The 12,307-nt window shown below is 39.9% G+C and overlaps 1 protein-coding gene across 4 annotated transcripts in view; it reads left to right on the top strand.

The window, feature by feature from the left end:
* The window catches only part of CTCF (CCCTC-binding factor), a 55,131-nt gene that overhangs the window by 19,713 nt on the left and 23,111 nt on the right, over positions 1-12,307 (top strand). For 3 of the 4 annotated variants that reach the window (XM_041769927.1, XM_041769926.1, XM_041769929.1), the window contains 2 exons: positions 9,914-10,703; positions 11,048-11,218. In XM_041769927.1, the coding sequence (XP_041625861.1) occupies positions 9,923-10,703; positions 11,048-11,218 (952 nt within the window). In that variant the 5' untranslated portion in view covers positions 9,914-9,922. Of the gene's footprint in view, positions 1-4,835; positions 4,897-9,913; positions 10,704-11,047; positions 11,219-12,307 lie in introns of those variants that run through there. The other variant, XM_041769928.1, reaches the window with a different exon arrangement.

Below are 12,307 nucleotides of genomic sequence, written 5' to 3'. Positions count from 1 at the left end.
ATATGGGACTCGATCCTGGGACTCCAGGATCACGCCGTGAGTCAAAGGCAGAGACGCTCAACCGCTGAGCCATCCAGGTGTCCCGGAATATGCAACTCTTGATGTCAGTTTGAGCCTCACTCACATTGGGCATGAAAATTACTTTAGAAAAAGAAATAGAATTTGGAGTTGATTTGGTAAGCTTCAACCACCATGAGTTTTTGTATCTCATTTCAGAAGGAAAGTTTCATCAGGCATCAATACGCTGGACAGACTAGTAAAGAGAGACCAGCCTGGAATGCTGTTGTGTTCCTTTTTGGCTCTTCTTTTTCTCTTTCTTTCCTAGAATTGGTCGGTCACCAAGTTGTGTCCATTGGTTCATGCCTTCATCCTGCAGAAATAGAGTAGTTTTTCAGAGAAGATTATAGTGGGGAACATTTATGTAAGGTTTATGATTAGAATTCAAGGGCACCTGGGTGTCTCAATTAAGTGTCTGCCTTCAGCTTGGCTCATGGTCCCCAGGTCCTGGGATCAAGCCCCACATCACGCTCCCTGCTTGACGGAGAGTGTGCTGCTTCCTCTCCCTCTCCTCCCTACTCATGCATGTGCGCGCACACACACACACACTCTCTCTCTCTCAAATAAATAAACTCTTTTAGAAACGAAGAATTTAGGAAACTGAAAAGTTAAAAACTTGTTTGGCTAACATGTATTCATTATCCTCAGGGTGAAGGATCCAGAGGAGCACAGTATAATGATAGGAGCACAGTAGCTAGGCTGTGTGTGCGCATTGTTCTGTTGAATCTTTATGATAGCTTATGAAGTGGATACCATTATTGTTCCTATTCTGTACAGAAGGATACTGAGAGGGGATCCCTGGGTGGCTCAGCGGTTTGACACCTGCCTTCGGCCCAGGGCGTGGTCCTGGAGTCCCGGGATCGAGTCCCACATCGGGCTCCCTGTGTGGAGCCTGCTTTTCCCTCTGCCTGTGTCTCTCATGAATAAATAAATAAAATCTCAAAAAAAAAAAAAAAAGGATACTGAGGCACAGAAGGGGGTAGCATATCTCATTCCATGTCACACTGCTAGTTAGGTAGAGGAACCAGAATTGGGATTCAGGTTTCCGGCTGGAGGGCCGAAGCTCTTGATGACTATTCCATTCTGCTTCTCTTGCCCCTCCCTTCCTTTTTTTTTTTTTTAATATGGAATGAGCATTTTCCTCATATTACGCATTATATTGATATGTGATTTTCAATGTATATTTCACTTTGTGGGTGTATCATTTTCCAAGTTTTGACTATTCACCTATGGTTGTACTTCTTAAGTTGTTTAGAATTATTCACTTTGATTAATGATACCCTTATAATCAGAGGCACCTGACTGGTTCAGTCAGATGAGCATGTAACTTTTCATCTCTTGGGGTCATGAGTTCAAGCCTCACATTGGGTGTAGACATTACTTAAATAAATAAAATAATATCCTTATAATCTTGATGTTCATCTCTGAGTATTTCTAGGCATAAAGTGAATTGGAGTTACTGGATTATAATTTGAATATTTTTAAAATTCTTGATTTATATTATCAGCTAACTTGCTGATTTCATGGCATCATGACCAATATGACGGATTATCCTTTAAAACAGCCATGGCAGGCATAGAGATAACATGTTGTCATGATATTTTAATTTGCTTTATTTTTTGTTGTTTGATTTAGTGTTAAAGAGGTTCTTTTTTTCTTTTTAACTCATCTTCCATTTGTATTTCTTTGAGTCATTTGTTTGTGTCCTTTGCCCAGCTTTTTCTTTTGGTGTTCATCTTTTTTTTTCCCTTTAAGATTTTATTAATTTATTTATGAGAGACAGAGAGAGGCAGAGACATAGGCAGAGGGAGAAGCAGGCTCCCGGGGATCCCTGGGTGGCACAGCGGTTTAGCACCTGCCTTTGGCCCAGGGCGCGATCCTGGAGACCCGGATCGAATCCCACGTTGGGCTCCCTGCATGGAGCCTGCTTCTCCCTCTGCCTGTGTCTCTGCCTCTCTCTCTCTGTGTGACTATCATGAATAAATAAAATCTTCAAAAAAAAAAGAAGAAGAAGAAGCAGGCTCCCTGTGGGGATCCTGATGTGAGACTCAGTTGAATCACAACTTAAGCCAAAGGCAGATGCTCAACCACTGAGCCACCCAGGTGCTGAGATGTTTATCTTTTTCTTACAAATTTTACAGGCATATGATAAAGATGTTAATTCTTTGTCACATACGTTATAAATAATACTTCTTTCTTGTTAACTGTTTTCTTTTTAATTTTGTTTGGTGTTTTTGTCATAAGAATTTTTTCTTAAGGTCACAATTTCACTAATTCAAGTTTCTCCTATTATTTCTGTGTCTTAGCACAAAGACTTCCTCATTCTGAGGCTATTCACTTTTTTTTTTTCCCAAGATGGGGTTTTCTTTTTTTAATTGTTGCTGTATTTTGTTTTTAATGTCTCCTTATCTTTTTCTTTTTTTAAAACATTTTATTTATATATTCATTAGAGACACAGAGGCAGAAACACAGGCAGAGGGAGAAGCAGGCTCCTTACAGGGAGCCTGATGCAGGAATTGATCCCAAACACTGGGTTCACACCCTGAGCCAAAGGCAGATGCTCAACTGCTGAGCCCCCAGGCATCCCCACATCTCCTTATCTCTTAGACGACAGAACGTATTCCAGTGGATTAAAAATATAATTCAAAAATATACATAACTCCGTATTTTCCAAATAGTTTAATAGCTTTTTGGCACCGTTTATGGAATAATCCTCTGCTCCCCACTAATTTTTTTTTCCCACTAATTTTTTAAATGACAAGCTTTTTATATTCTGTGGATTGTTTCTGAATTGTCTCTTCTGTTTAAATTGGCTGTTTGTGATAGTGACAGTGTACACTATATTAATTACTGTGGCTTTATAATATATTAATATTTGGAAATAGAAAGTTGCCTTCAGTTTTTGGAAATTTCATTGCTATCATTATCTTGCTTGTTTTTCGGACATTTTAAAAATACTGTATGTAAAGGAGAAAGAATGAACAGCTTTATGATGTTTGGCCTTTTTGATCATGGATATAGATAGTGTCCCTGTTTAGTGAGGTCTTTTATGTTTCTTGGGAGAGTTTTATAACCTTCAAATATGTCTGCAAAATTTTAATTGTGGTTATTTTTATTTTGATACATTTCTTAATAATGGTAACTCCCTTCATTTCTGTATTTTTTGTATTTTCTATGTATTAAATATGTATGTATATACAGTTTTAAGTTGATAACCCATCTTACTCCACAAAGAATTTGAGGAAATACACAGAATATATAATTAAGAAGTGAAAAAGTCAGGACGCCTGGGTGGCTCACTGGTTTGGTGCCTGCCTTCGGTTCAGGACGTGATCCTGGAGTCCTGGGATCGATCCCGCATCAGGCTCCCTGCATGGAGCCTGCTTCTCCCTCTGTCTATGTCTCTGCCTCTCTCTATTTCTCTGTGTCTCTCATGCATAAATAAATAAAATCTTTTTTTTTTTTTTTTTAAATAAAGAAATGAAAAGGCTCCTGGGTGGTTTAGTTGGTGCTCAGTTGGTTCTTGATTTTGGCTCGGTCCTGAGATTGAGCCCTGCATCAGGCTCCATGCTGGGCAGGGATCCTGCTTGGGGCTCTATCTCCTCCTGCCCACCCCCCGCCAAAAAAAAGAAGATATAAAATCAAAACCCTAGAAAATACAAATTAGAACAGAAAATTATTATTACATAGTTTGGGAGGAAACAAATTGATCAAGGTATGGCCAACTAAAAAAAATGGTAACTCACAATCCTGTTACATGGGTCTCAACAATGAAAAAAAAATTTCTTAGTTTGGAAGAAAAGCTTTTTCAAGCATGCAACTCAAAAATTTCTCCCACGTATCCTTTAGTGTAAGCCAAGGGCATAATGCCAAAACAAAACTTGGTGAAAGCAGTTCTGTAGGGGATAAGACCATGTGACCCAAATATACCCAGCTTTTTTTTTTTTCTGATGGTCTGGCATAATTCTGGGATAAAGCCTAGAATAGAATGGTGAATTCCACACAGAGGTCAAGTCAAATCAGGACAGAAAAGTCTCCTTTGGATTTGCCAGTTAAGGGCCATTGCTCACCTTAAGCAATTCAATAGAGAATTGGGGAACAGAAACCATACTGGTGAACCAAGGCATGGAAGAGAAATAAAGGAGTTGAGATAGCTAGTGTGAGGTTGACCATGAAGGGAATAAAGAAATGGTAGATGCTAAATTATTGAGTGGGTTAAAGGAAGATTTAAGATGCAAAAGATTTGAGCAACATAGAGCTGGCAAAGAAGAGACTGAGGCAAGAGGGAGAGTGCCGATTTAGTAGGCTCCCAAGTATGCGGGCCAGGCTGGTGGCTAGGAACATGGCCAGGCAGCAGGGGCCCCTGTTACAGGCTAGGCTTCTGCATCCTCCCACTCAACCGTAGTCAGCAAGGGCTGATAAGTAAGTGCTCAAGTGCCAGTTTTCCTCTCTGCCGGCCCCAACGTTTCTAGGTGCCAGGATCACTGTGCCAGTCTAAGGAAACCTTCTCTTGCTTATCCTAGAAGTTGATCAAATGATTTTTCAAAAAAATGTCCTTGGGGCATCTGGCTGGCCCAGTCAGTAAAGCATGCAAATCTTGATCTTGGGGTCATGAATTCAAGCCCCATATTGGGGGTAGAGTTTACTAAGTAAATAAGTTAACACTAAAAATTACTTTAAAAAAATATTTATTTATTCATTTGACAGAGAGAACAAGCAGGGGGAGTGGCAGGCAGAAGGAGAGGAAGAAGCAGGCTGCCCACAGAGCAGGGAGCCTGATGCAGGACTTGATCCCAGGATTGAGACGAAGGCAAACACTTAACCGACTGAGCCACCCAGGTGCCTGTGGGGTTTTTTGTTTGTTTGTTTGTTTTTGTTTTTAAGATTTTATTTATGAGAGCACAAGTTGGGAATGAGGGATAAGGGAGTAACACAGGGACAGGGGAAAGAGAGAAGCAGGCTCCGCACAGAGCCGGGAGCCCAACACAGGGCTTGATCCCAGGACCCCAAGATCATGACTTGAGTTAAAGGAAGACACCTAACCGATTGAGCTACCCAGGCACTGGGGAAAATTAGGAGCACCTGGGTAGCTCATTCAGAAAATTAGGGGCGCCTAGGTGGCTTAGTAGGTTAAGTGTCTTCCTTCAGCTCAAGTCATGATCCTGGGGTCTTGGGATCAAGCCCTGAGTTAGGCTCCCTGCTCTGTGGGGAGCCTGCTTCTCCCTCTCCCTCTGCCAGTCCCCTTGCTTGTGCTTGCTCTCTCTCTTCTTTGTTAAGTGAATGGATAAAATCTTAAATAAAATAAATTAATGAAAACAAATGTTTCTAAGCTTCACTTTGTCACCAGGATGACAGAGAATATAGAAAGGATCTGTTCTTCAGAGGACTACCTACTTTCTAGGTGCCTTCGTTTGGTTAGTGGTGGATTAGAGACTACAGTTCAGTAGTTCCTCCTCCAGTGCCACTGAGTTGAAGGTGGTAGCCAAACGTCCACATGGGGAGATCCCTTGTAGGCAGTGAAACTAGGGAATTGCAGAAATGGATCTGAAAGATCTCTGGAGACAGCTGAATTTAAAAAAGGCTAGCGGTTGGAGTGGCTACAGAGCAAGGAACAGGACCTTGATGTATTCAGAGGAGCAGGTGGAATAGCTCTCAGAGACGAAGGAAGAGACTTGGGAAAGACATAGCCAAGAGAGAAAAGAGGCTAGTGAAGAAGGAATACGAGTTTCATACCGTCAGCTGCCAGAGAAACTGAGATTGAGGGTGAGGAGAAGTTGGCTGCTATGGTTCTTGCTACATGGGCTTGTGGACCAAGCAGAGGGACCACAGAAGGCTCAAGGAGGAGTGAAGTCCTTTTAATAACATTGGGTTCTGAAGATAGGAGAACAAGGCCATATACAAGTGTGTGCAAACTATATGTATGATGTCATCTCATCTATATAAAAACACTTATCCATAGGGGAAAAACAACTGAATAAATAGCAAAGGGCTAGGTGATTAGGTATTGTGAATTTTTAAGATTTTATTTTTTAAGTAATCTCTGTACCCAACATGGGGCTTGAACCCACAACCCCAAGATCAAGAATCCCACACTCCACTGTCTGAGCCAGCAGGTACCCCATGAATTACTTCAAAAAAAATCTTTAATGTGTTTCATTTTTCAGATTTCTCTAAATGAACTAATATACTTTGATAATCTAAAAAAATATATATATGTTCTGAAAGTAAATGTAAGCCTTTTTATTATCATTGGTCCACAGAAAGCTTTGAAAAATCTAGAAAGCATGGATGACTGAAGCAAGGAGAGAGGTAGAGCATGAGAGGGGGGAAATCTTTTTTTTTTTTTTAATTCAATTTAACATATAGTGTATTATTAGTTTCAGAGGTAATTTAGTGATTCATCTCTTGCTTATAACATGGAGTGCTCACTACATCAACTGCCTTCCTCAGTGCCTATCACCTGGTTACCCCAGTGCCCATCCCCCCATCCACCTCCCCTCCAGCAACCCTCAGTTTGTTTCCTAGAGTTGAGTCTCTTTGTGTGTTCTGTGTGTGTTGTTTGGCTAAGAGAAACTGAGTGGAAACAGTGGAGTCTGTAAAGGAAGAGAAGACATGGATCAGAAGTGCTAAAGGGATGTTATAGGGAGTAGAGCAGTACCTGGTGGGAAGAGAGACCTGGGCCGGCCTATTAGGTTAGTTACCAATTCAGGGGAGAGATTCCCTTCTCCTGTAGAATGTTAGGTAAAGGGATCCACTACTTGAGGTGATGCTTTGGGCTTTCTAAGCCCTGTGTGGGAGAGGCCGTGCCTTGCTACTTTGTATCTGATTGTTCTCTGTCAAAACTGAAGCTACTGCTTTTGAGTTCCTGAGTAGAGGCTGATGTTCAGGAACCTTACATGTGTTTTTTTCACAGGGAGGGAATACTCTGTCGGCTCAGTTCCCTGCAACACAATTGGTTTCGATTTGTACTCCTTGTACTTTTTCTTTTTCTACCTGGATTTTAATTCCAGTGATTTCTTTTAGGTTAGACCTGGTTATTTATAAGCAAGTTACTTATATTTAAAAGTTTTTGAATTCAAGGCCAAGAGGAGATGGATTTTTCTGTGTTCTTCAAATTGTTGTATGCCTCACAACTCAGTAGAGCTCAGAGATTGTTTTTCCTCCATCAGTTTTATAGTTGAGGATATCAAAATAGCAATTGTCTGGAATGGTCAGCATTAGCAATTTATGGCTTATAAGTTTTATGTTCTTTGTGCTTTGGTATTTTTCCCAAGAATGTCACCAAGGTAGATGGGCTTTTTTCTCTGTTCCTTAACTGCAACATGTGGAATTACCCATCCTTGTTGGGGTACTAATTTTGGGACTTTCCCGAACTGAAAAAACTTTTTTTTTTTTTAATCTGTGAAGAGCAATGGTATAAAGTAGTACCTCTCAAACTTTAGCGTATAAAACCACTTGGAGATCTATTAAATTGCAGATTCTGATCCTGTGGATCAAGAGGAGAACCTGAAGGGGTGCCTGGCTGGCTTGCTTAGAAGAGTATGTAACTCTTGATCTCAGGGTTGTAAGTTCAAGCCCTATATTGGGTGTAGAGATTACTTAAATAAAAAAAAAACTTTAAAAACCCCACAAATATAATTGTTTAAGAAACAAAGAGTAGAGCCTGAAATTCTGTGCTTCTAACAAGTTGCAGGTTATGCCATTGCTGCTAGTCCTTAGACCATGCTTTGAGAAACAAAGATATAACACAGTGCTGTCCAACAGGGTAGCTCCTAGCCCCATGTGACTATTGAGAATTTACAGTGTGACTAGTTCACACCAGTTGAGTATAGTTCTCAGAACCTACCTACTTTTACCTAGAACCATTGTAGCTGTTCTGTCCCTTAAGTTAGATAGTAACTCTTTAGGGATGCCTGGCTGGCTCAGTCAGAAGAGCATGGTGACCCTTGATCTCGGGGTTATGAGTTCAATCCCCACATTGGGTATAGAAATTACTTAAGTAAATAAGCTTTGGTTTATTAAAATAGACAGTAACTCCTTGAATGCAGAACCAGCTCTTTGTAGTCTTTGTACTACCTTGTGGGTGGTCCTGACTACCAGCATGGGTATAGTGTTAAGGTACCCAAACAGAGAATTGGAGAAATGTTTCTCTAATAGAAGTAACAAAAGCTTTGTGTAAGACTAGGGCAAGAATACAAAACACTTTAATTTTGAATTAACCTTGTATATACTAAAAAAAATAAATAAATAAAATAAAATAAAACCCTTGTATATACTTAAGTCAAATTTTTTTGTGAATTACATGATTGTTCAGACCCATTTTACTGTTAGGTATCTGGGTACTTTGGTATTCACAAGGCTTAAGAGCCAGAAACTGTGAATTGGCTCATTTTTCTTTTCCTGTTTTTTAAAATATGTTCAATTAGTTGAGTACCTACCAACCTGAGTGTAGTGCTGAGGAACAAAAACAATTGTTAAGACATGGTCCCTGTTCTCAAGGAATTGGTGGTTTCACAGAGGAGAAATAAATGAATGTCAAGTTGATGGTATGACACAGGAGGTAGTGTTGTGTGGTAGTCACTATCAGGACCATTGGAGTCTGGATCCAAGGTCTGATTCTGATTCCAAAAAAAATAGAGTGAGGAAACACTATGATGGGGTATTTTTCTAAGGTAGAATTTAGTGAAAAGTAGCAAGGCTCTCTGTCAGTGTTTTTATTAATAGTTACAGGAAATGTAAAGGATTTAAACTAATTTTGTTAATAGTTCTTTAATATCATCAAATATCCAGAGTTGAAAAAAAAATCCAGAGTTGAATCTAATTGTCTCATGTCCTATATTTTTACATTGTTTGTTGGTTTGAATTAGGATCCAAAGAGATCCATATGTTGTGATTGATTGCTATATTTCTTTAAAGATTGTATTTGTTTAAGAGAGAACGTGCACACACGTGTGTGTGTGTGTGTGTGTGTGAGAGAGAGAGAGAGAGAGAGAGAGAGAGAGAGAGAAAGAGAGCAGGGGGAGGGGCAGAGGGGGAAGAGAGCCACAAGCAGACTCCCTGCTGAGCGCAGAGGCCTACAGGCCTGGCTTGATCACAGAACCCTGAGATCTTGACCTGAGCTAAAATCAAGAGCTGGAGGTTCAACTGACTGAGACACACCTAGGTGCCCCATTATTGTATTTCTTATATCTCTTTTTGTTTATCAGGGTTTCTCAACCTCAGCATTATTGACATTTGGGGGCCAATAATTCTTTGTTGTGGAGGACTGAACCTATGCATATCAGAATATTTAGTAATATGTTTGGCCTCTACCCACTAGAGATGCTACTAGCATATCTACCCCAGTAGTGACAACCAGAAATGTCACAGGCCTTGCCAAATGCCCCCAGAGGCAAAGTTACCCCAGGTTGAGAACCACTGATATGTAAATTCTCCCTCTATCCTTCCCATTTTGTGCCTTGGTGATTTATTTGCAGAAGAAACTGGGTAGTTAATCCTGCATAGTTTCCTTCAGTTGGGATTAACCCTGATTTCATCCCTGTAGTGTAATTTAACATACTCTGTCACCAATTTCCTGTTAATTGGTGGTTGGAGCTAGAGACTTGATTAGTTTCAGATTTTTTGTTTTTTATAATAAGACTGCTTCATAGGGGGTAGTTTGTTCTTCCATCAGGAGGCACATAATATCTGTTGTGTCTTTTTGTAATTTAACAACCATTGATTTCCTAATTAATTTGTCAGGGATCGTTTTTTGTTTTAAAATGTATTTTCATTTAGACAAGATTTATTTTAAATAACAATCTGTGGAATGAATGAATGAATAGATTAATAACAAGCTGTGTTCTCCCTTATAAAGGAAGGGGAAATGGAAGGTGAGGCGGTTGAAGCCATTGTGGAAGAGTCTGAAACTTTCATTAAAGGAAAGGAAAGAAAGACTTATCAGAGACGCCGGGAAGGGGGCCAGGAAGAGGATACTTGCCACCTACCCCAGAACCAGACTGATGGGGGTGAGGTGGTCCAGGATGTCAATAGCAGTGTACAGATGGTAATGATGGAACAACTGGATCCTACCCTTCTTCAGATGAAGACTGAAGTAATGGAGGGTACAGTCGCTCCAGAAGCAGAGGCTGCTGTGGACGATACCCAGATCATAACCTTGCAGGTTGTAAATATGGAAGAACAGCCTATAAACATAGGAGAGCTTCAGCTTGTCCAAGTACCTGTTCCTGTGACTGTACCTGTTGCTACCACTTCAGTTGAAGAACTTCAGGGGGCTTATGAGAATGAAGTATCTAAAGAGGGCCTTGCAGAAAGCGAACCCATGATATGTCACACCTTACCTTTGCCTGAAGGGTTTCAAGTGGTGAAAGTAGGTGCCAATGGAGAGGTGGAGACGCTAGAGCAAGGGGAACTTCCACCTCAAGAAGATCCTAGTTGGCAAAAAGACCCAGATTATCAGCCACCAGCCAAAAAAACAAAGAAAACCAAAAAGAGCAAACTGCGTTACACAGAGGAAGGCAAAGATGTGGATGTGTCTGTCTATGATTTTGAGGAAGAGCAGCAGGAGGGCCTGCTGTCAGAGGTTAATGCAGAGAAAGTAGTTGGTAACATGAAGCCTCCAAAACCAACAAAAATTAAAAAGAAAGGTAAAATGAATTTATCCATTTTACTCTCATAAAATCATTTTGAGATAAAGCAAATAAATAACATAGGGTATATGCAAATTATTTTATAGTAAGTGTTTTTTGTTTTGTTTTTTTAAGATCATGAGCTGGGTACCAGTCGTTTTAACCAGTCTAAAAGAAGTTTTTCCAGATTGAGTATTTTTTAAGTCCTGAAGACAAAAAAGTAAATCTTTTAGTGGCATTAAATAATAATGATTTAACATGACTTAGATTGAATATAGTTAAAAAGGCTAATGAAGTTTATTTGTAGAAATTTAACATTCAGATTAAACTTGCAACAAGTAAGTGTTTTGTTTTGCATATAGGTGTAAAGAAGACATTCCAGTGTGAGCTTTGCAGTTATACGTGTCCACGGCGTTCAAATTTGGATCGTCACATGAAAAGTCACACTGATGAGAGACCACACAAGTGCCATCTCTGTGGCAGGGCATTCAGAACAGTCACCCTCTTGAGGAATCACCTTAACACACACACAGGTGCTGGATATGAATGTTGGGGGCTATAACATGGTAAAGGTTAAAACTTCGGTTTTAAGTATTATCTAAGCTGGTTCCCGTGGGAAGTTAAAGAATGATTTTTGTTCTTCTGCTGTAATCCTGATTTATAATAAGCAGATGAATTTATAGATAAATGTAAAGGAATTTTTGTGGAAAATAATCAAACTGTTTAAGGATGGTGATGCAGAAAAAGATTATCTGTGGTAGCTAACCTGTCATATTTCCTGAAGGACATCACCATTGTGTTGCTAAGGTTTTGGGGGTTTTTTTGGGGGTTTTTTTTGCTAAGGTTTTTAACAGCAGTGACAAAAAAATGACCCCCCAAATTCCCAGGCACTGTAAGGATGAACATTAGAAAAAGCAGTGCAGTTCTCCCTTTGTTAAAAACTATGGTTTCTGGCTGTTTCACCTCAACTGAGGTAATTCATAATCTCAGAATGGACAGTTTAAGGCATTATTCTAGCAATTCAGACACTCATTTGTGTTCCATACACACTTTAATATTTTGTATTAGTGTCATGCTGGCTGTGGTTAGGTCCCAGGAGTCACTAAAGTGGAGGTACTATGCACTGGAGTTCTCTTTAGGCTCCCTTCTGGTCTCTTTGGTCTTTCATATTGGCATTTCCCTGTGAGTGCTAATAGAAAGTTCTCTCACACAGTTCTTCATGATGAGTAGCTTTCCTGTATCCACATGTGCTGGTAGACTGCTGAGCATGATCGAGTTTGGCCTATAAGTGATATACTATGCATTAGTATATTCTTGGCTAATATGATCTGGTCACTTTTCATTATTTCCCTGCTTTCTACTCAGACACTTGGTAATATATTTTATTCAGTAATTTGAAGACAGACACTGTGCAAGGGCATATGACTAGATAAAAACATTTGGCCGCATAATAGGACTTCCTAAAATGGCAGTGCTTGATGTGGGCACTGTGTGTCATGGTCTAGTCCTCAACTTTGAAAATAAGAGTGTAATATGTCTGGTTGCTCCGAACTGATTCAGCAGGACTAATTCATACTAATCAAACCCTCAAGGGTCAGATTCAATCAGAAAATCAGTTAATG

The sequence above is a fragment of the Vulpes lagopus genome, chromosome 10 (genome assembly GCF_018345385.1).
Source record: "Vulpes lagopus strain Blue_001 chromosome 10, ASM1834538v1, whole genome shotgun sequence".
Classification (NCBI taxonomy): domain Eukaryota; kingdom Metazoa; phylum Chordata; class Mammalia; order Carnivora; family Canidae; genus Vulpes; species Vulpes lagopus.
This window is presented reverse-complemented; position numbering and strand designations above follow the sequence as displayed.